At 42.3% G+C, this 26262-nt stretch overlaps 2 protein-coding genes across 4 annotated transcripts in view; both read left to right on the plus strand.

Moving 5' to 3' along the window:
- LOC146178253 (uncharacterized) overlaps positions 1 to 20906 on the plus strand; it is a 44509-nt gene extending 23603 nt beyond the window's left edge. For 2 of the 3 annotated variants that reach the window (XM_084578057.1, XM_084578059.1), the window contains 5 exons: positions 3226 to 3353; positions 7621 to 7668; positions 14795 to 14830; positions 16803 to 16938; positions 19050 to 20906. In XM_084578057.1, coding sequence (XP_084434183.1) covers positions 3226 to 3353; positions 7621 to 7668; positions 14795 to 14830; positions 16803 to 16938; positions 19050 to 19075 — 374 coding nt within the window. In that variant the 3' untranslated portion in view covers positions 19076 to 20906. The remainder of the gene's footprint in view (positions 1 to 3225; positions 3354 to 7620; positions 7669 to 14794; positions 14831 to 16802; positions 16939 to 19049) is intronic. The other variant, XM_084578058.1, reaches the window with a different exon arrangement.
- A 4320-nt stretch (positions 20907 to 25226) lies between these two features.
- Pop5 (POP5 ribonuclease P/MRP subunit) lies at positions 25227 to 25981 on the plus strand. The gene has a single exon (XM_084578060.1). It carries the CDS (start codon positions 25277 to 25279, stop codon positions 25751 to 25753), a length of 477 nt encoding a protein of 158 aa, XP_084434186.1. The 5' UTR covers positions 25227 to 25276; the 3' UTR covers positions 25754 to 25981.
- Positions 25982 to 26262: the final 281 nt, after the last annotated feature.

Here is a 26262-nt window from a genome sequence, read left to right on the forward strand (position 1 = left end):
GCTCCTCTTTCTCTCTATCCGCTTTCACTCCCACCTTCATTCCTTGCTTTATGGCGCGGTTGAGGTGTCCACAGACAACAAGTGAGACAGTTACCGCGCCTTTCCCTTCCTATAAATCAATCAGTTTTTCCGATAAATCAGTCAGTTCAGGTGTCTGCGGACAAGGGTGACAGATAGTGCGCCTTTCCTTTCTTGTGAACCAATTATTATTACGGAGTGGCAGTACGATGTCAGCGCACGTTAAATATCTCCAGGTGGTCGAAATTACTCCATGGTCCTCCAGTACGGCTCCTCTTTGCACTTTCACTCCCACCTTTCTCTTTTCTCTTAGGCGAGGTTCAGGTATCCACAGAAACATGTGTGACTGATACTGCCCCATTCCCTTCCTGTGAACCAATTTATAACGTAGAGGCACCCATGGGTTGTGCGATACCCGCGCACGTTAAAGGTCCAAAGGTGGCCAAATTGCTCCGGAGCCTTCCCCCAAGGGACTTCTTTCTCTCCGCTTTCGCTCCTATTAAATCTGGAAGATACTGCGCCTTTCCTCTCCTGCAAAACCAATGTACAATATACAAGAAAAAATGTGAACACGATCTTAACCTCGTTAGGTGTATGTAGCGTTCACTCAAAAGTATAAGGCTCCTTCCTCGTTTTCACCAAAACGTAATTAATTATTATAAATAAATATGAAGAAACCGCGGATTGAAAAGCGGGTGTTAAAGAGGATATCGCTGCAACACTCACTTATCTCTATCACTTGGTTGAAGCTATGCTTAAACTCCCACAATTTTTTTCTCACACGTGAGAATGACTTGCGTTCTAAAGGACGCATGGAATGAAATGTGCATCAGGCTTAACCTGGCATCCCTTGCTTCTAACGCTTGGGGATACTTGATCTCGTAATTTTCTGTCGTCCTTGGCACAAATGCTGCCTGGGTGCGGAAAACACTACTTCCACCTGTGTCCTATACAAGCTTTAAACGATGTGGCATATCATGAGTGTATGGCACCACGGCGAACTTTTTTCTGCTTTTGGGGAGGCCCCGGCGTCTTTTTTTTTCTCTACTGTACTCCTTCAAGGACCTTGTTACATGCTAGCAGGAAAGCCAGCTGACTTTAGTCTGTTAACCTGCTCATGGAAACTGTACTCAATAGCGTGTTCACAGGACTTGAACGTCGCTGTACAAATACATGACACTATACTATCCCATAGTTCACGAGTTTGGATTGCTCGGAATTAAAATTCATCGAAGGCTTGGTTGAGCTCAGCTGAAAGACCCAGCTCGTCTGGTCTTGCGCGAGAATCCTCTTTAAACCTAAAAACTGCCGCACACTTTTAGACTATGTTTCAATGGTGTATTTAAGGCCTTTTTCACGGTCCCAGAAAATCTTCAAGATGTCTTCGACATGTTTGGTGGCGTCATGTGTTTCCACAAAAATCAGAAAATCATTCACATAACGGAAGACTTTATTCGCAAAGCCTGGCCTTGTCGACAACAAAGCACAAGTCAATATTGCGCAGAATAGGTTCCACGCTCGACCCAATGCATACGTCAGTTTTCTGACAATGCGATTTGCCTTCCCAGTGGAAGAAGATTGATTTCGAATAGAAAAACAAAAGTTTCAAAAAGGCCCCGACTGATATTGATTGATTGATTGGTTCACAGGAAGGGAAAGGCGCAGTATCTGTCACTCTTGTAGCTGTGGACACCTACCGACTGATATACCTAAACTCTTAATGAACCTCTGTTTGTCCTTATCTTTTGTTATGCATTTTCTGACAGTTTCCAAGACGAAATCGTGCGGAAGCGAGCAATAATATCCTGAGCGTGAATGCTGACTACATTACAAGCACCTGGGTTGTGGCACCACAAATAGTCAACCGCAGCTGATGAATTTGACACCAGAGAAGGATCTTATTGCTTGAAGATTTTTTTTACTTTTTTTTTTTACTCAGGCACAAAGAAAGATACACTGAGAAGGAAATTGAATCAAGCCTGTCTCATCTCAGAACCACGATACTTGAGTCAGAACCCCATCTGTTAATATCCATCAGCGTGAAATCTCATATCTTGACGATTCTGAATGATTCCCAGTTGTACGTTTTACCTATTAACATGCGCACCTGGTTGCAGGATCATTCTGAATATTTATGTGTGCTTCCTCGAATAAACTGTGTTGATAGTCAGCGCTTGTCCCGTCTTGCTTGTCCGCTGTGTTTGGCGCTGTTTCCACACATAAGAAGAACAGTTACATTCGTATGTAGGTATTATTCAAAAAAGTAACTTTGTTTACGTAATCTCGGAGTCTTTGTTATTAGTACTCTCTGAAAATATCACGGTTTCCTGTTGGCTTCCGAATATGTATTTTCCTTGTGGACCCATGCCAGCGTGCCAGTTGATTGGGGTTATCCTTTTTATCTTCACACATTTGCAATCTCAATTGAGGTAGCCGCAATTTACAAAAAAAAAAAAGAAAGAAAATCGGAGATAAATCAGCATATTATAATATTCACCAGCATCCAAATGATAATAAATACAGAGAAACGGAAACACAAACTCCCAATTCAAGTAGAATGAGTGCCTTATTTGGTCCCCATGATCCAGCCGTGTGGGACAGATAGAAATTACGGCGGATGAAAGTGAATGAAACGCATACACCGTTATCTCTTCGTCCCAAAAAATGACGCATATTATGGTATTTGTCAGCATGTAAAAAGAATTTATCTTGGATTTCTTTGCGTGATTATAAGTGCAAGCAAACCAGAGTTATAACAAAGCCAATACTAAACGAGAGGATAACATATAAGGTATATTTATGCCCAACATAAGCTTGTCCTGCGCGTGGTTGGTGCCCATTTCATAGAGAGGCCAAGAAAGTGCTCATTTCTTCTCTGCGGCATGCATAAGTCAGGAGAGTGCTCATTTGAAGGAAAATATTTTTCTGCAAGGTTATTAGGTACGCTAATGCTGTTTGTATATTTAGCACCGAAAACCATATCATAGTGCGCAAAAAGATAGATAAATAATCTCAAGCTCTTTGGTTTCCTTATAGAACACAAATAATTTCTGAGCAATGGTTATAGCGTGACTGAAGTATTTTCTGTGTTCTTCCGCTCATGTATCTCAAATAAAGGTCCAACTATTTCGATGGGGCGACTCCTTAAGAGACAATCGTTACTATTGTTTTGACGGAGGCGCTGTTTCTTCTTTTTTTTTTTTTCAGTTGAAAATAAAATCACCGCCGTCGCGCAGCTGAGTTTATTCCTTTCTAGTTTTCCTGACAATCTCACGCTGCATCACACAACCTGCGGCGGTTATTTCGAGGCTTTAATGACAAAGAAGACTGAGAAAGTAAGTAGCATTCATATTCAAATTTGAAATGTTGCCATTTGTTAATAGTAATTTTAATAGTAATAGTAAAAAGATCTGGACAATTTTTGGAAACTTTCGGTCAATTGTTGCGGGGAATAACGCTTGACAACACTTTATGGCATATTATTTTTGGCAGGATCTGCGAAGCCTTCTTATTCTACATAAAACGTACCGATCCTGAGTCCGCAATACATATCTTGAAGGAATCTTCAACACATCCAGAGGGGATCGAGAAGGTATTTGAGCCATGCTAAATGCCAAGAGGTGTAGAAAAAACTGCGTGATAGTATAAATGGTTTCCTTGAACGGGCGTGTTCTGTAGTAAAACTAGTTCATTACTGCACTGCAGTAATGAACTCTCAATTTTTCCTGATATGAAGGCGGCCTCACTTGATTTTCCCCTCTATTAACGAATAATTACGCCTGCAGTATGCGTGTCCCATCTTATTCATATTAAGATAAATACAATATATGCACGCAAGAAAAAAGAGTTACTTGGTCTTCCTTAATGCTCCTTTTGCGCCCGAAATGGTGCAAGACAATTGCTCACATTGTGCGGTACACAAATTCGCATATCGTTTCTTATTATTTCTTATTACTGCTGACAATCTAAACACCTAAAGACAATACTTATGAAGACTAGACTTAAAAACATCTAAAGCTTTATGGAAGGTTAGCGTACGGCAAATCGCATTTATTCATTTAATTTAGATACTCCTGGATTGCTCGATCAATATATTTTTATGCAACAAAAGAAATGTGCTCTTCTGAAGAACATTGCGAATTTAATGCATTGATTGATAGTTCATAGCTCAGTACTCCTTATTGTAGGCTTTAAATAACAACTTAAAATGCTTTTAGTTGGCATTACCCCATTATTTGTACAATTCGCAGCATGCAGCTTTACGATGTTGAATGACGTGCAATATATTTCAAAGGCTGCCGGAAGAACAGTAAACTTTTGCACAGTGTATCCAATTCCTTGCACATCTGACAGACTTAGGCAATTTCATCATTTTAGCGATGTTTTTTAACTCGGTACATAAAAGGATACATTATGATGGATGAAGGGTACGGTCAAATAAATGAGGAAACGTTAGCTGATGTAATGAAGTCCAGGAGTGAACGATGGTGCGATCTCTGCATATAAGCGGCATATGACGACGGATTGTGGGGGGAGAGACCAGACCAGTTGCCACCAGGTGCCGTGTACGCGTCGGTTTTAGCGCTGGACATTGCCACAGCAGGTGTTGGATATATCATCTCGGGACTTGCGGACAGGACACCCACGGTGGGGATACAAATCTTAAAACTGGGGCTACTTTCGAGCCACTGCAGGTGTTATGGCAACCCCAACTCTCATCATACGAAGCCCAACCTCCTCTGCACGGGTTAGACCACGGGGAGGCTTGCCGTACACGGATGTATGAGAGCACGTGTGTGGCGTCGGAGTTGCTCCTTTCTTGCTAAAAGGAGGGTAGCATTATCCAGTTTCATGGGCTTTGGCGATGACGAGTTTGGAGTGGAAGTGCCTTTTTCACCCTTTACATCTTTTCGGTGCTTATCAATTTTATGAGATCAGATTAAGGAAAAACCCTGCTGCAAGAGTGGAATGACGGCTATCTGTTGTAGAAGGCAGAAAATTAATAATTTTGTATTATGTTCTTTAGTAGCGTCTTCAATTATGTCGTATTTTAGTTTCCATAAATTAGTCTATAGCTATGATGCCCATGTCTTCTTGATTTGATTTGTGCTGTTAGTGCGACTATAAGGTTATTTAAAAATGGTAAAGACCTTCTTACAAGAAAGGGAATCTTTGCTTTATACGCACAAATAATTTGATATAAGCTATTATATAACTAGACAAGTGTCAGTTTACAGCAGGGCTATGATTATTTTGGCCGTGTCCTTTCTGTAGCGAAATAGTTTACGGCGATTGCTAATATGTGAGAGCATTTATTGTTAAGAGCTTCAGGAATAAAGGCCAGCAGATAATCGCCTTACAGTTTGATATCTGATCTCAAACTGCAGATATCTGATCTCGAACTGCAAGCTGTTCACAAGCTTTACCAAGATGGCTTGCAGGCGTTCAGAAACTATTTCATTAAAATACGTCGTAATCTTCGTTAGAACATGCCAGATTCATATGTACAGCTGTAGTTTTTGCTCAGTCATGTGAAGCATGTTCAAAAAGTCTAAGAAAAATATTGCTTTATCGATAGTTCTTTTTTCTTATTATCCGAAGTGTAAGCAGAAATTTGTGCTGGCTGGACTGGATTTCTTAGTATACCTTCTATCAAATAAATCCACACTGGAGGAACAAGCTTTGATAAAATGCTTAAAAAGTGCATTCCAGGAAGGTGCCTTCCTCACAAGCCTAGCCGCAAAGGTGTTAGTTTAGGGGAAATGTAAATTTTTAATGCAACTGTTTTGTATAAGGGGATACCTTTTTCTGTGCACAAAATTTACTTACCCGATGTAGTTCGGTAGTCCTGCCCTAGGCTTAATTCTACCTACTTTTGCACAGTGAAGCAATTACCTTGCTAGTGATCGTTTAATACTAGTGGACCAGTTGTCAGCGTGGACGTCACGAGATGTTTGTCTACAATAAATCAAACAGCACTGCAAGTAGAAATAACCATTAAAGTCATTTTTATAAATCGACTACGCATATCCCTCTCGACCTTTTTTCAGCGTCTCAGTTCCACCCTACACATGGGCAACACTGATGTTATGAAAAATTAGCACATATCCAAGAGTGCTGTTCAAAAGGCACCACCTAATGCTTTTCGTGGGAACATATTTCGTCGTTCCTAGTACCATGGCATACACTGGGGTGCTGTTTTCTGGCGTTTTGCCCATTTTCAGTTTTCGCTTAACATGGCGTACAAGCCCACCATTTCAAATTGTTCAACCCAAAGGAAGTGCACACGATCTCGAAAGCGCAACATAGCTTTATCTACTCTTCTTCCCAGGCGCAGCGCTAACTCTACTTATTTGTGGCAGCCACGAGCCTGAACTCATGATTATCGACACCTGCGAAAGACGTGCGCTTGCCTGTAGTTCTTAGCCAGGAACGCTGCAGCGCGTGCAGCAGTTCATAACGTTCTTACCACATATATACGTTACACCTACGTTTCCCGCCAGTTATGCAATATATACGTTACGGTGCTGTGAGTTGCCAGTTTCGTGTTGTAAGACATAGCTGAATAATTAAATTCCAGTAAGAAAAACATTATGAATATCCGGATATTTGGTGGAGGCTTGCAAAGGTACCCCGTTATGGGCGGCGAAGGAAGAAGCATGAAATAGATATTGCACATAGATCGCGGGTATCTCGGCGGGAATAAAAGCAATTTGGCATTTGAAGCAGGTTTATTAAACAGGTGGAACGATTGCTGTGTTCTAGAAGCTATAGTACTAGTAGTAAACATTTGTTTCATAAACACATTTATGCTGAATACATGAGATTATACTATTTTAGATGTGGCTGAACACCATCCAATGTCAATAGTTTTAGCTATTTCAAAAATGTCAGATATTGGGACATCTCCTAATTTTAGGACAACTGTAAAATATTAGCAAACGTTATTATTCACATGTTGATGCGAATGGTTTAAGCTTGTGATGACAAATGTTTTCTTCCAAATGTTTTCTTCCCTCTAAGACAGTTAGTATAAGCGTCTTAGAAAGCTACTTGGATGCGTTTCTGAAAATATTTGTGAGGTAGCTGCGAAATATTTCGAAAAACGGTTTATAAACATGCACTTGAAATGGTTTAAGCTTTCTAGTGGTCAGAAATTTCTTTAGGTTTGTTTAGCACTCACTGCCCATAACTCGGACAGCCACGTATAACCAACTAAGCTCGTTGCGAAAATATTGTGTCACACATGTGGCATATTGTAATGTGTTGTTATGTGTATATTGATAGATATGCTTCCGTTCTGAGGTACAGAAACTTGAATATCGGAGCTTGCCCTGCGCCCACACCAAATGATTCTGACTGCCATAAAACGCAAGTGGAGAGAGATGTCAAAAGTATCAGCAAAAAGAAAAAAAATACAACTAAGGACCTACCGAAGAGAGATCTGCTGATATTTTGATTGTTATCGTGAAGTTATGGAATGTATGAGAGAACGTTACGCTTATAAACTCTTTCCCGGAAAAGGTCCATAACTGGTATGGCTAAAGCACAAGGGGCCCTTTGCCTATGTGCTAAAGGAGAACTTTTTTTTTTTTTTTTCAGTGCATAAATGAAACATTGAAGCTGTGCATATCTGGCGAAGAAGTCGATGTAAGTTTATTATTATTTGTTTACACTAATTTTTAATATTTTGTTAACAGTTCTTAGTTTACAGGTGCCAGGAATTGTATTGCTACAACAATATGGGAAAATATCGGTCAAAAGCTTCAACCATGCGCTTAAAGCCCATTTTGTATTGCTGTTATTATTAAGAACATTTGGCTTGTGTTTCAGTAAGGATGCAGCCTAAAAAAAGTCTCGAGCGGTTTGAGCCTATTGCTTCCATGCAGATCTTTTTATCGTCATTTCGCTTGCTGTCCTTAAAAGGGGCATTCTTTAGTCTGACGAATACCTGTTGTCGGATTAGTTCATGGATTTCGAAATGCGTCATTATAGCTAGGACTTTCCCATCATCACTAGGCAATGTTATATCGACGAAGGTTCCCGTACGATATGAGCCGACCCAACTAGCATGATGAATGCTGAAATGTTTTGGAAGGGCGCTTGTAATATAATTACAAATCACGTGACGCAAGCAACCAATGAACAATTACGAATGTTCACAAAGAAGTAAACAGCCAATAAGAAACAAAACCCCAACCGAAACTGATACAACAACTTCGTGACATAAAAACAAAATTAAAATTTATTTGTCGCCTTAAAGAAGAGACCATTCACGTACAAAACATCTGTGGAGCAGCGCAAAGAAAACTCTGATTTTTACGGCGAAAGCTAAGAGATGCACCACCGGGTGTGAAATTTAAAGCATATAAAACAATTGTAAGGCAGTGTCTGGAATACGCAAGTATAATTTGGGACCGAAACCAAAAATATCTGATAAACAAACTTGAACGTGTCCAGAGATTAGCAGTGAGGTTTGTATTTTCCTGTTACCAAAAAACGAAGTCCATTAACAGAAGTTCTTTCACTAGCTGAACAACCAGATTCTGTAACTCGGAGAAAATAACTAGGCTCAAATTCTTTTATCAGCTTTATCACAATAATTTCAACCTAGATTCCAGCTTCCACTTGCGGCCACCTGGAAGACTGTCATCCCGTACAGACCACCCCTTGGTAGTTATGTCTTATGCGCCTAGAGTTGACGTTTACAAATTTTCATTTCTGCCTAAAACAATTGTGGAATGAAATAATCTTGACCGACGTGTATTTAATAGAGCTTGTTCTTTAGAAACCTTCGAAAAAGTGTTGGAACTGTGTTGCACTGAAGAATGCACCTTTCCCACCCTGTAACAGCCCGGAAGGGGTAACAAAAACGTCGGTCTCAAAAATTTGCGCAAAAAAAAAAAAAAAAAAAACTTTTTACTTCTTACACTATTTTTGAAAGCGCTCTCTGCATGGATAGTATTTATATGGTACTCAGGAAAAGCTTCATGCGTGAAGACACCATTATCATAATCATAAGCCCAACTGCGCCAAGTGCCGAGCAAAGGCCTCTCCCATATCTCTCCAAACGACCCGGTTGTGTGCCAGCTGCATCAACAAAATCCCAGGAAAAATTCTAATTTAATCCACCCAGCTAAACTTCTGTCGCACCTTCTTACGATTGCCTTCACTTCGAATGTAGAAGTTTACCCTCAGAGGGCATCGTTTATCCTGCCTTCGCATACAAGCCCAGCCTATCAATGCTCTGTATTTTCAGTCAGTAACTCGCGTTCATTCCCTGACGCACTCCCCAAGCTTCTTGTCTTTTAATGCTACACCTCTATACTACGAAACATGGATGTGAAAAGGGAAGGATTGCCAACCACAACAGCTGAGTGCGTCAGGGTGGTTTCTGCATTGTGAACAAGGGAGCTGTGAAGGCTGTGCAACATTGCTTTCGAGATTTTTAATTCCACAGTATTTATTGACTAAATACTTTTGAGCCCAGTTTCGAAGCGACAAAATATCGGGTGTCATTAAAGTGGACCCGAACTAAAAAGAAAAAAAAAAGCAGGCAAGCAGAGGTTACAGGTTTGCGCATGATCACAGAAAATTTGATGTTGTAGCAATCGTTAAAAGGCAACTCTGAGAATTTGTATCATGCTTCCAGATAAAAAAAAAATCTTTTTTTCATCTTTCTGTTCTGATTTCGCCATGTGAAAATGTTCACCTGAACTCTGCATACTGTTTCCACAACAAAATTTTCAGTATAGACACCCCTAGACTTCAGCGTTCCGAGGGAGTTCGTGGTGTCTTTGAGACCATATTACATTGATCCAAGCGAATGATCTCTACAGGCCAAGCTGAGTTGATGACGTCACGCGTTAGTATGCGGCATCCGCAGCACTCGATTCGCAAATGGCTGCCGCGCATACCTAAGCGTGCCCACAGCGGTTTATTTTCCTGACTTAACTTGTATACGTCACAGATCACAGTGATGGCTGAAGGGAACTTTTGCTCGGCTGTGGAATGTGTTTACAAATTCCATGACGGTGAATGCGGGCGTTATCTGCCATACATTGTCTAGCGCAAAGAAGCGCTACAGGCAAAGCTGCCCGCCGCTCCGACAGGCTTCAAGTACACGTGTGCTCATGCCATATCCAGCAGAGTATCATGACGACTACATGCATTTAACAGAATCTTTTGGACTCGCTATGGCTGTGTTTAAGACGGGTTCAAGTGCAGGCTCTGCACCATCGTTGTTTGGGCACAACTGTGCATCGAAGGAGGCAGGTTAGTCAGGTGTAGCCGTCAAGAGGATTTAGAATATAGCGAAGCTCGAGAAAAAAAAAAAGACAAATACATAGTTAGCCCAATGAGTAGGGATCACATGACTAAAATGCGCAGCGGGAAATAATATACTAACAATTTCACCTGAAACAGGGTATAGACGCATGTCAATTGTGAGCAATAACAACAACAAAGCTACCTTGTGGCGGAGTCACCTCGTGGTGTCTCCTATGTATACAAACGACGTCAGAAGTTTACGAGGCATGCGCTTCGACGAAAAACAGTGCTTTTCTGCAATCTCAACAGCCAGCCTGAAAACTATAACTGCTTTTTCAGCGTTATCTCGTTGAAGCGCAGCCTACATGCTTTCATTTCACGGTGTACATATTGGTATTTACAAAATTAATTTGCTTCGCATTTTCATGCCCCGTAATCCTTGACATCTAAGTTAACAAAGTACGATTTCTGTATAAGTGCATAAAGAATTATTACGGCGAATAGTTACTTGGCTCGCGATTAGAGTGAACAGGAAGTGCACTAAGTAAACGAAAAACTATGCCGTTGCTTCGTTTGCGTACAGTTGCCATAGCAACTGTGGGGAACAGATACCACTTTAGAAGGGCCCAAGGGAGGTAAATGCGACCTGGCGACGTGCCCTCCTCCCTCCTACACCGTTTGGATGGGCCGGAGTGATTTCGGCTGCTAGGCATTGTCCTTCTGTAAACGCTACCGTTGGGAATAGGTTGGCCAGGACCCATCTTCTGGAGCTGGAACACCGCAAGAGGCTGCAGCGATGGCCTTGTGGTAGAGCATCTGCCTCGTATTCGGAAGGTACCAGGATCGGTCCCCGGTGCCGCCGTGTACCCACCGGTTTGCAATGAGGGCAAGCTTTCCCCCGGCCTAGTGCCCGGCTCCTTGGGGTGAAATGCTTGGGAAAGGGCCACATAATGGACTTTTTCCGCGCGAGGAGGACTTATTGTTGTCCGATGGCCGAATGAATCACTGTCCCATCAGAGCAACTATTTGGGACCTATGACCCTACAGAGTGTCCTAAGTAGACATCCCAGAGGTGGCTGTGTGCTCCTTCGAGCAACACACGAAATAAAAGGAGAAATCTAGCTACCAGTTCATGGCCTATATGCAAAGATATCACATTTGATTACCACTGCATTAGGTCACTGCGCCATCTCGCTAGCCGTTCTCTTCGTGTACCAGCTTCCATAATAATAATCATCACCATCATCAGCCAGACTATACCCACTGCAGGTTGAAGGTCTCTACCATTTTCCTCCAATGAACTCAGTCCTGTGCTAGCTGCACCCACGTGAAACCCACGAATTTCTTAACTTCTTCCACACAACTAATTTTCTGCCGCTTCCTGCTACGCTTTGCTTCCTTTGGAATCCAATTGGTTACGCTTAGAAACTATCGATTGTCCTCTCTTCGCGCTGCGTGCCCTGTCCATTGTCATGTCTTCTTCTTAATTTCAACTGGGATGCCAGTAACTCGAGTTATTTCTTTGACCCACTCTGCACGCTTCTTATTTCTTAACGTTACACCTACCATTTTTCGCTCCATCTCTGCGTAGTCCTCAACTTAAGGAGAACCCTTTTCGTTGACCTCCATGTTCCAGCTCCATACAGGCGAGTAGCGGTATAGGATACAAGTATTATACTTTCCTCTTTGGTGATACCGGTAAGCTGCTCGTCATAATGTTTGAGTACCTTCCAAATGCGCTCCATCCCAATCTAGTTCTAGTTATTTCCCTTTCGTGGCTCGGATCTGCTGTCGCTACCTGTCCTAGTAGACATATTCGCCTACCACTTTCAGTGCTTCGCTACCTATTTTAAGCTGCTGTCCCTTTCCTAGGCTGTTAAAGGTTACCTTGGTCTTCTGCATATTAATTTTAGACATACCTTTTTGCTTCACTTGTCTAGATCAATCATTAGTTAAAATTGGTCCCCTGAGCTACTTAACTAGGGATTGCCATCAGAGAATCTTTGATTACTGAAAGATTCTTCATCGACCCTGATGCCTGACTGCTCCCATTCCATGTCTTTGAATACACCCTCTAAGCAAGCTGTAAATAGCACTGGGGGTATCATGTCTCCTTGCGTAACACCTTTATTAAGTGGAATTTTATCATTTTCTTTATGCAGACCTATGATCGATGTGTAGCATCTGTAGATATCTTCCAGTACTTTCACATGGGGCTCACCTACACCCAGATTTCCCAATGCCCGCATGACTGCTGAGGTTTCTACCGTGTCAAACGCTTTCTCGTTGTCAATGAATGCTATGTATAGGAGCTGGTTATATTCCAAGCACTTTTCTATTACCTGGTTGATAGTGTGGATGTGATCGATTGTAGGCTACACTTTCCGAAATCCTGCTTGATCCTTTAGTTGATTGAAGTCTAAGGTTGTCCTGGTCCTATTAGCGATTACCTTAGTAAATACCTTGTACGTAACAGATAGTAAGCTGATTGATCTGGAATTTTTCATGTCCTCAGCATCCCCTTTCTTATAGATTAAGGTAACGCTAGCGTTCTTCCGTGATATCCGGTACTTTCGATGTCATCAGGCATTGCGTGTACCGGGTGGCCAGTTTTTCTAGCACGATATCCCCTCCATCTTTCAACAAATTCGTATTCACCTGACCTTCATCCCTTCCCTTACGGCGCGGTTCAGGTGTCCACAGAGCAAGTGTGACAGATACTGCGCCTTTCCCTTCCTATGAACCAACCAACCAACCAACCAACCTGATCCTCCCCAGCTGCTTTATCCTTTTCATATATGCATCTAAGGCTTTCTTAATCTCGTCTCTCGTTACTGGCGGAACGTCTGATTGCTTGTCACTACCGGCAATTTTATTTTTGTCTTGACTACTTTGGCTATTGTAGAGGTTCGTTTAAAACTCATCGGCTACCTTGATTATCTTGTCCATGTCAGTAATGACATTGCCCGCCTTGTCCTTCAGTGCATACATCTGATGTTGCTTATGCCTAATATTCTCTTAACCGCTTTCAGGCTACTACCGTTCTTTAGAGGACGCTCAATTTTCTCTGTGTTATGCTTCCTTATGTCGGCCACCTTACGCTTATTGATTAGCTTTGATATCTCTGCCAGTTTTATCTAGTCTTTTGGGTTGGAGGCTTTCATACTTTGTATTTTCTTAATCAAATCTTTCGTCTTAGATAGTTTACCGGTATTATCTCTTACAATTCTGCCGCCTACTTCTACCGCGCACTCAGTAATGATTTCTCCGAAGTTATTGTTCATTGCCTCTAGGCTAAGGTGGGCTTCCCCGGTTAGCACTGAGTATCTATCCTGCAGCGAGAGCCTGAATTCTTCTCCTTTCCCCTTACCGCTAATTCGTTGATGGACTTCTTCCTCACTAATCTGTCCCGCTCCATCTTCAAATCCAGATTAACTCGAGACCTTACTATTCTGTGGCCACTTCATCGAACCTTTCCGCTTACATCTACGTCCTGCACAATTTCAGGGTTAGAACAGAGCATAAAGTCAATTTCATTCTCAGTCTTCCCATTAGGGCTTTGTCATGTCCACTTCCGGTTCTTCCGTTTGTTGAAGAAGGTATTCATGATTCGCATGTTATTTCGCCCAGCTAACTCAAACTCATGATATCCCTTGTACATCGCAACACTAGAGAGTGACAGGTTTTGTCCGGAAACTATTAAGACTATTCGTGACGTTGCGCGCGTTTGAGCGAAATTGGGAAACCAGTTTCGACGGATGGTGAGGAAGCCATCTGCTTCATAATGTGGCGACTTCATTGGCTTCGAACAGTTAAGCAATGAACGGGCTTGTGCCTGTTTCTTACCTCGGTCGAGGAAACGGGAGGGAACGTCGAAACAGTGACATGCGGGGAAGTTTTGAGGAAGTCGCAAGTACAAAAGTAATAAAATTTTTTACTGAATTCTCTAACAAGTTTTTAGAGGGCGAAAATGCAACCAAATACAGAATGAGATCATAACAGAACTAGGCGCGGAAATCGTGAATGTCTTTCGTATTTCAGCACGTAAAGAGTCTAAAGTGCACACCCCTCGAAATTTTTGCCTCCAAAACACATGCAATGTCTATTTACCCAGAAACACTTCCTATTGTGTACTACTAATTAATTAGTAAATTAAGAAATTAAAAATTGAAAAAAATCAAGAAGCTTCATATTAAAAAAAAATTACATTATTTTTGTTTGTCTTTTTGCTGCTCTTTAATTTAGCCGCAAGTGCAGCCTTTCCTTGCACAGATTGATAACAATTTTACGACACAAACTGGTGTCGACCTTTCAATCTAATTGTAAAGCTCTCGAGTTTATGTCACTAGTGTCAAAGGTTTTTCTGCTTTTCACCCTCCTTTAACATATTTTTTAAGGCCTGCGGTAATGGAGAAATAAATTATTCGAATAAATGAGTGCTCTTAGACATTTGTTCGCGGGTATGTATGAGACGTCGAATATAAAGGAGTACTCTTGCCTCTTGCAGGAAGGTTTCCTGGAAAAGTTTTTATTTCCTGTAATGGTGAGTGTTGCAGGAGTCAAATGAAACCTCTAGTTCATACTGGCATAAAAACAAATGACATAATAAAAGCACTTTAAATATTTTTGTTCTAGTGCGCGCTTTGCAGATTAACATGGTCTCCAATGTTACCGCTTTGACCCATTAAGGTGAAGTTACGAGGTTCTTGAAAGAACAGTTTATTAGGCTAGTTGGTAACAGCTCATCGCAAGTGTGAGGTTTGGTGTTGGTATGCGGAAACGCGGTGGGCACAGTGAAGCGTCAGTATCCCTTGTGTGCTCACAGGACAAAGGTGCTTGTCGACAGTAAGGTATTCGCGTAGTGCTAGGTGGATAGCATCTACGGAGGCTGTACGGCGAAACGACATGCGCCAAATACGCATTGTCAGCCGTGGCGCAGGGGTGACTAGCAGGTGCACAGTGCCAACGCGTAGGCGACACGGGTTTACGAAGGAAAGCTTTGAAAGGGTCGGTTATTCTAGCCACTCTAGGTCGAGTATTTGGTTGTTTGTTGTTTCCTCTCTCTGTAAAAGAGAGGCCTGCATACACGTTAAGGCTGTGGGGCTGAGACCCGGATCTTGCACGCTAATGTGGTCACTGGGGTCACTGCAATTGGTATGCTTTGATGCTTTGGCTTTTGTTGCTCTTTGCTTGGATATGTGTCCCGAGAAAGAGTTGATAGCTCTAGGAAAGTCGCGAGGGGGTGCACGTAAGCAGCCAGCAACCAATCGGGGTGATGCTTGCTGCAATTGGCTATTATTAAAATGTGGGCTTGACCCCGAGGCATTAAAACTGAGCCGCAGGGTCCAGTCGAGGGTTCTGTGCTACGGCTTAACTCGTCATCTTCGGCTATTCTGAGCTAGCCAGATCAATGTGTAACCAAACTTTGCTGTATATATTGTTAAGTACTTTTTCTGCATAAACTTCAGTTCATCTCTTTGTAATCTCCAAGTGTCGGTATCCGTATTTCGTTACTCATCTTCGCCCCACCTCGCCGTCCTGGAAGACAAGTCCTGAAATTTACTGTAAGTTCAAGGCGCGAAAGCACACACGGAACGGAAGCAAGAAAGGTAACGGGACGGAGCGCCACTCACAGCTGCTTTATTGAAGTAAAGACAGGCAAATATCTATATATTTGCGTGTTTTTCTTTCGGTAAAGCAGTCGTGAGTGGCGCTCCGTCCCGTTACCTTTCTTGTGCCCGTGTGTGTTGTCGCTCCTTAAACTTACGATTAAGAAGTTCTGTAAAATACGGGAGAACGAAATTTTCTGATAAGATAACAAAAATCATGATAAAAATGATAAACAAACAAATTTGACCTAATCAGATAGTGAACTAAATAACGTCGCCTCTCCAGCCAGTAAATTATGCTATATTTCCTTTTCTTCATGTGCATTGCAGAGAGCTTAAGGGTGTACAGACAAATGCAGGGAGGCTTAGGAGGTAATTTGATGATTCTAACAACGCCTGTTCAAAGCAGACAGATATTTCATCCCTGTTCATTTGTCACCTCGTTAAACAAGAAAGAAAAATATCACACTGAATGCCTCAAGAGGATTCTCTCCCCAGCGAATTCACACTAGACAACATCCGACCATGGTGTTCACGTGTCTTCACGCAACAACAGCCGCCGTGACCGGCGTCATTAACGCGGCTACGCACCCAATGTGATCGTTGCCAAAACAGGCAGGCTCAAAGAAGTCTCTACATCTTTCCGTGTTTCATAGCCGTTAGCAAAAGAGGAGGGGCGGGAGCAGAGACACCTTTCGCCGGGTTTCGAGCATAAACACTACGCAACTTGTTTCCCGTCACCCTTTTATAGCTAAGTATATCGAAAGGGCAGATAGCGTATTGATTATGAAAGCGAGCGCTCTTTCCTAATTATGAACTCAAACGCAATTGTGGTGGGCAGCACTTTGTGATTCACTAGAAACTGCTGTCGAAAACTGATGATTTTAGCTCGTATTCTATGCGCAGTGTGCCGGAAGCGAACTTCTGAAAGCAGCTTCACAAGACGATATCCGATCCGTCTCTTGCGACCTGGTGAATTCTGTGAGGAATTCATTTAATTGGAAGGGGCGCCAGATTATCAAGGCGCACATGGATCCCATTTGTGAGTATATAGATATATTCAAGGGAAATGATAAGGAATTAGGCATGTTGTTCGCATAACGCGCGAGGGATTATATACGCTCCACGATAAGCTGATATGTACGTATGACGCAGTGCTTAAACAGCTTCGAAGGTTGGACAACTGCTGTTTATCTAAATAGTGCCGCTAGAGGTCCGGCTTAAGCAATGTGAATATTCCGTTTTAAGGAGTGACGAAATTTCAGGTCGGAGAAATAATGTTTTTGACATGCTCCTAGGCACACTTGAATATTTTGAGGAGTAATCGGATAGTTAGTCAATAATTACGCAATCAGTGTGGGGGCTGTAAGGCACGTGTTCTTGGTGATATTTAAAAGATAGCTGAAAATTTTTGACAAGCCGTATTTTGAAGATTACGGACGTTGTTTCGACGATAACTGCCTATAATTAAACACAATTTTGAGCATGAAAAAATAGTATGCTTACATCATCCGAAAAATGTTGGTTAGGTTATTACTTCACTTAGGTTCCATAAGAATGGCACTATTTCGGAATGACGCAATAGTTTAAGAAAAAAAGAGAATTTTAGTGAAACGTCACATATGAAAAGTTTTAGAAAAAGCATCTGCTTTTAGAGGTTTTAGCTAGACGCAGTAAGTCCGTCTTTCCTAATCTGGCAAAGACACGCTGTTTGCATTATGCCAAGAAGACTGATTTTCTTTTAGCGTCTTACTGAAATTGAGAGACGAAGGGAATAACAAAATTTATTTTCTAAGAGCTCCTCTGCTGCCCTCAGAAAGGTTGTAAAGTAGTTATATTTAGGCATGCTGCATCTTGACATGGTTTGTGATATATAGCGTCCCGAGATGACACACGGGATATGAAGCATGGCGGGGTGAATGTCCCTCTGTTAATTGCAACCAGCTGCGTTATTTTCGCTTGCGCTGACATCGCACAACATATAGACCTATTGTGCGTTTGCCGTCGGCCTATATTTTGACAAAATTCTATTGTGCTTGCACTCGCTATATTTATTTAATTTAATAACCTAGAAAAATTTCTTTAGATTAACGTTGGCCTCTAGAAAAGTTTAATTGCACAAAGGGTAAAGAATGATGTAATTATTGCAAGCTATAAACAAAAAGACAAAATTTTGATTCTTAACATACCTATTATAAAAATTGATCATCAACATGTACAGCTAAGCACATGACATTTATTTTGAATGCGTGAAGGCGTTTCTTTGACTGGGCTGCTTCTATAATGGGTTTTTGTCTGGCTGATTGGTAATTCATTTATAGAACAGTAGCACAGACAGACGCGGACATAAGAAAGGAGCAAAAAGGACGATGAAGGACCAAGACGTTGTGCCGATGGGTCAGTGATTTGTTTCGCCATCAGACAACCTTAAGTCCGCCTCGTGCGGCAGAAGCCCATTCAGAACCCCTTTCCCAAGCATTTCGCTCCCAAAGAGCCGAGCACCAGACCGGTGGAAATCTTGTGCCCATTGGAAACCGGCGAGTGCCCGGCGACACCAGGAATGGAAGCATGGTACCTTCCGAATACGAAGTGAATGCTCTACCATAAAACAGCGCTGTGTTCGCCTCCTTCCTTATGTCCATGTCTGTGTGCGCTACTGCACCTATCTAATCTGAGCTGTGCGCTTAGACATTATTTAGGTAATAAATAACGAGTTGACTGTGAGGCCTTATTGTGTGCTTTTGTGCCTATATATTTCCTCATTTGATAGGTATGAACAAAGGAGAACAAATTTGCCGATGTTTTAAAGTAATGTACTGCGCAACGTTTTGGCAATGCTCGGTTTTTCGAGTTCTTTGCTCCGAAACACCGACACGCTGAATTATCTCCTTGGTGGATAGGTGATTGCAGTTTCGCTAATTGTTTTCTGCAAAGTGCGTGATTATAGTGAGCTTCTTACCTTGAAAATTAGTCACCACATTCGAATTTGCCACAATCGAGAATGTCAGCAGCTCCTATAGTCCATGAGCAACAAGCTACCTTGCTGATCACCTGGTCGTCATTTTTTTTTTCGGCTTTTTCTCGTCGTGAAAGGAGCGATGCGAGGATTTTAAAATGTATTTCTGAAGCTAAATGTGGCAATTGTTTTTGCAGGTAAAGCACTTCCCGCAACTCCATGATGGCCCGCTCTGACTTTGCACATGGGGGCCTGACTTCGTTACTGCAGAGTTCATCCTGCCTCCACATACGCCATGATTAGCTTTTAAAACAGACGCTAGGAGCATAAGCAATATCATGTCACTGGGAAGAATAGGTTCACTTTATGTGCATGTATGATTTTTTTCATCATTAACATGCAGTCTTTAAAACAACGTTGACAGATGCTATGACACTGGCATTAAGAATAAAGGAGAAATTTAAGAGCATATGCTTGATTTCTAGGAAAATATTGAAGCTGCATTATATAAGCTTACACAAAACGGCTAGTGGGAACCATGCATAGACAAAGTAAGGAATCAGAGTGGTTAGAGCCGGAAGAAACATTCTGAATTAACCTTTAAAATACGTTCGATAGCGACGTACTTTTCAACAAAAGCCAGACGAAATTGGTCACCCACGTCAAAGATGTCAAGACCATGCAAAAAATACCGATAGACTGTCTGCTTCAAGGCTGTACTGCGTGCTCTCTGATAGATAAAAATTGGGACCAATTTTCGGGATAAGTCTCAATTGTTCAGAAAGCTAATTAAATCTGCAATGTACGGCTCGAATTATCGCATTCTTGGCTGGATGACTTGGACGGCATATTGCGAAAACCATACATAAGGTATAGTGGTATATGCTACTTTCGGGAATCATGAGAGGAATGGCAGATGCAGAGCGTAAACGCACGAAGGTATGTTGTAATTTTATTCGACGTACCAGTTGTCTTGGACCTTGCTTGCCCATGATTTGTTTTATGTCATTTTCCTTTGGACTGTGTCCAACTTGCATCAGCTGGCGTCTTGTTCGTTTCTGTTTTTTTCCTCGTATACCTTCTCGGCTATCCATTACACCTCTGTTCACTGCGAATTACTTCAACTCGTGCGGCTTATTACTAAATTAAAACTGGAAGTTGCATTTCTATACCTCTTGTGGGCCATCTTGTCTGTTGTCGTCAGTTATGGAAGATATTTTTACGAGCCTGAACAAATGCTGTTTGAGGTGCCAGTATGCCAACATGAGCTAGCAGTGTGAAGCAGGCATGCAGCTCAACTTTTTCTCTTATTTTTCATGAGAGGCCCAAGCTCATGAACCAGGCGAAGTGCTGGGTAGAGGGTTACATGCTCTGCAACAGCACTCAAGTGACACAACAGATCTCCAGCAGAGTTAGAAATCACAAGTGTCTTTAAACTGTCCAGGAAGGTTTCACACCGATGGGTGTGCCACCTGCAAGAGAGACGCAGATAGAAAGCCCTGCTTTTGCCAATGGGTACAAACATGCCTGCATGACGTAGAAGTGTTGTGTCTGACTTGGTGTTCCAGGGGTCCTGGTGGGTCGGATTCCCATCTCAAATATACTGCTCAAGTTGGCAGCTCCTGCCAGTTTGGCTGTGACATGTGGTCTCGTGACATTGAAAACCTCTGACACAGACACGAACATCGCTGTTACACAAGCTTGAAGGCTTCAGACAAATGCGCAAACATCTTATATTCGAACCGCAAGCCCTATAGTATTAATGACTGAGAAATTGAGGGAGTCGGCTAGAGAATTTCGGCGACTTTCGCCGGCAAAGCAGCCATGCCTAAATGTGTTGTTGGAAAAATGACTTGCTGCTCAGTGGTGCATAACAGCCCATCAACGTTTTCTCTGTAACACACTAGAGTGGTTAGAAAGGTCTGTTGGGGATGAATTTTTCACCGTGACAACCCAAGTAGCATAGCTTGAACATTAGAATAATATCATAAAAGTGTAATATAAGTTGCATAATGCTTGTGTGACATACAAAAGCCTTATAGTACAGCATTCAATCTACACATTTTTTAATATTCACTTTTTAGTGTTATAAATTAACAAATGCTTTATATACTATTATAAACACTACTTTAATGTTACAAATAATGTTAAAATATAAACTTTGCAGGCTGTTATGTTTAAATCATGACTATTAAGCAACACTGCAAATAGGTTTGAAGCAGCGATTCACAGCACTTATCCCCTTTTTTTCTGGTAAGGATTTTCTTTAACTAACAATTTTTTGTGACTAGATATATATCTAATATGATGTTTGCCTTAGAGAACATGCACTGCTCATTATTTACTTAGAAAGGTTTGCTTGCCACTATAATGGTGTGCGAATATATTAATTTTTGTATACGAATGGAATATAAAGGTGGGAAAAGCATTGAAATATCGATTAGAATTTCTCACCAGTAAAAAAATTAAAAATAGCAAACATTGTTAATGTTTATTTCAGGAAAAATTAAACTAGAATTCCTCAGAAGTGTGTGCCCTCTGAAAGAGCCGGTATAAATTTTATGCAGGATTCTGTATCCCATTTGTTTTTTGTTCACGAATACAGATATATAGGTATATTTATTGAATGGAATGATGATGATGATGATGATTGAATGGAAAGGCAGAGAGGTCGGCTGGAAAGCTGAGTATCTGACATGCTACTCTGCACCATGCAGCCCCTACTTTTACCTAAAGGGAAATCTGTGCTGTCATATATGGGAGTTTACATGGAACATGGAGTTTTCTGACGACCGGTTCAGCCACCATAGGCGCTCAAAGCATCATTGGCCAGACATGGGCTGGAGAGCTACCGAGTGCAGAACTACAACTTTTGGAAAAAACTAATGCAAAGATAAACGTTGTTCTACCGTAAATAACGTCCTAATATTCAATATTGTGACCATAAATTGCTTAAAGAGAGAGAAACAGCATGTCAGTGGGAGATTTATCCAATATAAGCGATGGCTGCTTAGTTTTGAGCAGCACAAATACCAATATTTCGCACTTAATAGGCACACTTTGAAAGGAAAGAAACGTTTTGGAAATATTTATTGTTGCGCAATTACTTAAAGAAGTTTTTAGCGGCATTTCGGGAAACAGAAACCTTTTATTGGCGACGTCTGCTTTTGCGCCTTCGCTACTATGGCTTTCGCTGTCTATGCATGTCTATGTACGCACCTCGAGATGATGATGATGACAAAAAAGTAAACATCACAGTAACGCCACTTCGAGCATCCGAGAAAAAACCGACTAACCCGCACATGGTCCCGCACCAAGTAGCACACCGGCCCATGATCGTTAGCGCGCCCATAGTGGTTAAAGTCAACGTTACTAGAACAAACTCAGTTTCAAAGCTCTGCCCGGAGAGGTGTCCCAAGTGGCGGTCGCGAGAACTAGCGGCGCTGCAGTCGACTCTTGCTCCTTGCCGGGCGCGTCGTCTGCTACACGCGGCGCGGAAGCATGGGGCGGCCGGCACACACGTAGCTGTTACGTGTTGCCATGGCGTTGTCAGATGGGGGGAGGTTTGGTTGCATAAGGCTCCGCGCCTCAAGGTATCACATAACCCATCGACGTGTTGCCGTTGCACTTACATGGCTGTAGTAAAATTATAACTACTCTTGCTCCCTCGCCGCCACTCTGCCCCGCGGCTGCCAGCGCCGGCGGCTGCAGCGGTCTTCTGAAACACGTGCCAGCGCCAGTCAGTGCGCGTCGGCTGCTTTTGGCTTAATTCTTTCTTCTTATTTTTATTTTGTGACATCGGTACTTTCCATGCCGACCTGCTTTGCCCCAGGGTACAAAAGTGGGTATCGAAATGAAGACTCGAAAGGCCGTCATTTCTTCGCGCCACCGAAAGACCCTATTGAATTTAAAAGATGGGAGCAAGCCCTTCACAGAAAAGATCAAAAATTGACTTCAAAATGCAAGGTTTGTGATCTGCACTTCGAAGAGGAAGACGTCCTAAAGACCTATCGGCATATAATTCAAGGTAAGGAAGTAATTTTGGATAGAGGGAAATGGATGTTGGCACCAGGCACTCTACCAAGGGTTTTTCTTTCATTGCCAGCACACATTTCAAAACCGAAGCATTCTAGACCGAAAAGAAAGTCACCAAAGGATCGCACTTCCACATGTGTTTCGACAGTGGTGTCGGAAGTGAACTACAAGACTCCGTATCAGAGCAGCACGAACAGGACAGCAGCACTGAACAAACGGACTCGGATTTCAATCTCGATTTCCTGGAGTCTGTAACTTTGGCAACAACTCAATGGAAATTTGAGTACTTTCGCGATGAGGAAACAGATGAAAATGCGAGCTGTTTTACATTCGTCGTCTAGTTCGAGGAAACTTGCTAGTTGAAAAGACTTTTGTGATCGACGAGCGGTTGTAATGTGCAATGAACGCGTACACCGGTAAAGTGCACAAAAAGTTCTTATATAATGTGCAAAGGGTTGGATAGGTAGAAGATCTTCTTAAGCAGGCCAGTGAAATGAAATTGTATGAGGGGGCCGCAGTTCAGAGCTTATGCGAAGAGCGAATGCATCATAAAAACTGCTCTGTGCTAACAATTCGCGCAAAGGCTGCGCAGAAAAATTCGGCAAGCAAGAGGGTCAAAAAAAGAAAACGACTTCAACAACTGAAGACATGACTGCTAATAAAAGCACTTCTGCGAGCTTCGGCAGCAAACAAGAAAAAGAAAGAAGGAATAGCTCAGTTAAAAGAAAACCTCGAAAAGAACTCAGAAGACGATTTAGAGCGGCGTGGAGCTGGCAGGAAAAGTCAGAGTAGCAAGAAAAAAGGCCGAGCTGCTCTGATAGAATTCTCGCTCTCTGCAGTTGGGCTTACTATGAATATACGCGAATTGTGATGTTTATATATAAATAAGAATGTGTGAAATCGTATTCGCTGTATCACTGCCGAATTAATCTATGTCTAAATGCTCATTCTCCCTCAAACAAAAATGATATGTTGTGCTGTATAGTCAAATATTTGCCAAAGAGAAAGCAGTACGTGTTGTTCTTTGAATTGCTGTCGATTCTTGCAATTTTTATCAACGTTGAGGAAATCAAGTTCTTGTTATTTGCTGCACTTCATCTGCACATTACTGTTGTTGACAATTACTGCATTTTGTTCATTTTTCTTTAGTTGCGTTACCAGTTGAATTTCATTACAATTACCTCTACAAGCAATAAAATAGTGTCGTTACTTCTTTTGTTTTCTCTGTGCATTGGGGGGGAGGGGGGGGGGGGGAAGGGGGACTTCTCAAGACCATTATGCGAATAAAATCCCAATTACCCATGATAACTTGCTATAAATGTTTTTCTTTTTAGAGAGAGGGACTCGTGTTTGTTCAGTTATTTGATTTTGCTCTGCTTATGTCCATTCCCGCTGAATCCTTTCTCAGTTGATTCGCTAATTAACTCTGCCCTTCCTACGTTCTTGTATAAGATAAGCAACAAAACTTGTTTTTAGAAATGCTAACGGATCGTTATTCTGCGTCAGACCTCAAATATAGGAAACTAAGAACAGACGTTCTGATTAGACAACGACGTAGGCCGTTTGCTGGCATTGAATCTTCGTCTAATCAGTACTGGAATACCCGCTACAAAACAGAAGCCAGAGGGCAAAGCAACGAACAGCGTTGGGGAGCAAGTCGACGGCGTTGTCAGATTTGTTTCATGGCTTTAATGAGGAAATTTCGCAGCACATAAACACGCTCTCCCAGGTAACACTTAGCTTCGAAGCCAAAGCTTTCGTAATTTAGTTATAATTTTACTGCAGCCATTTTAGAGCGCAACCGCAGTTCGCTAATCTATTTGTGCGCTAGCCGCTCCATGATTCCGCGCCGCGTTTAGCAGACGACGCGCCCGGGAAGGAGCAAGACTCGACCGCAGCGCCGCTAGTTCTCGCGACCGCCACTTGGGACACGCTCCTCCGCTGGGCGGTATGGGGAGCTGTTTGTGAAACTGGTTGGTTAAAGTCACTGGGTTCGGAGGTCGTGTGTTCGGTTCCCACCATCGGCACGTTGTTTTTTCTTCTACTTTGTGTTTAATTATCTTTCCCCTAAACAGATTACATTACTAATCTCTGTGATTATCCAAGTAAAGATTAAAAAAAAAAAGACATAAAGTACCATCCCCAACGCTTTCTTTGGCCTCGCCGACTGTTGGCTTCTTTCCTTCAGGTATTATAACGAGCACCCTCATTTTCCCTTAATTGATCTACTGGAGTTCCAGTGACTTTAATAGTGGTTGAAGTGCAGCGCCCTCAGCTTTTCCTCTAGTTAAGAGTGTAAGAAACTCTATGGTAAACGGGGAGCAGGTTGCGTTTACGCTTGCGTCCAATCCAATCCAATCCTGTAGATTTCGGGGCCTTTGCTTGAAAGATGGTGCGCTTGAAGCATCGGTATGTGTTGGTTGAGATTTTGTGGAAAGATTGGCAGGACCCGCACATTTTCGAGCTTCCAGTCACCGAAAAGGACATTTATGCATGCGTGAGGAAGGCTGTGCACTTTTTACATGGCGACTTTGGCGTCGGAGTCACGAAGTTCAACCTCGCGATCAAGTTCTTCAATCCCCACACACGCGTCTTTTTGTTGCGGACTCGGAGAGGTGCCCATACGTTGACTTTATCAGCGCTGCCATTTGTTAAGAAGATCAAAGATGAAGCGGCAACCCTCAGGGTTTTAAAGCTCACGGGAACCATCAGGTCGTGTTTGAAGTATCTGAAGAAGTACGACTGCAACGTCATGCTCAGTGTCTTGAAGAGATGTGACAATGTGGAAGCGAAACGGAAATTTAAAGAGAAGATTGCCAAAGTGTACGAATCAATGGAGTCGAAAGGGGGCATGCGCCCTAGTTAAGTGCAGAAAGCTCGAAGGTTGCCGTGGTCGTGCTTCGTTACTGTTACGGACGCCCGGCCCTCTGTGTTTGGAAGGCCATGTGCTGCAAGGCAGACTGGGGCCACTATCCAACAGGCAAGCCTAAATGTATTGACTGACAGCAGTGTGCATCCCTGTTCGTGACCAACAAAAACAAGCGATTGTTTTTCATTTTCTATATTTGTAGAATACAGCTCTTTCAGAGATCGACGCAGTTCCATTCTTATTTATATAGTGCGCGGGTTATAGGTGTTCGGACTAAACTGCCGTGTTTGAACAATTCAAACGAAAGAACCAGCAATCTACAGGGCAGTGCAGAAAGTAATAACAACCTCTCCGATTTATCATCACTATGGCAGGGCACTGCAGTCACCTTAAAATGCACATTCGTAGAAGCTCAAATGTTTACATAATGCATTGAAAATCTGCGTAGGACATGTTTTGCAATATGTTTGCGAAGTGATTGTCTCCAATTGTACTAGGTCATCTCG

The sequence above is a fragment of the Amblyomma maculatum genome, chromosome 9 (genome assembly GCF_055883805.1).
Source record: "Amblyomma maculatum isolate TAMU_Amacu chromosome 9, ASM5588380v1, whole genome shotgun sequence".
NCBI lineage: Eukaryota > Metazoa > Arthropoda > Arachnida > Ixodida > Ixodidae > Amblyomma > Amblyomma maculatum.

What these genes read in the sequence shown, in the direction of transcription:
- Pop5 (XM_084578060.1), top strand. Translation starts at nt 25,277, where the DNA reads ATGGTGCGCTTGAAGCATCGGTATGTGTTGGTTGAGATTTTGTGGAAA.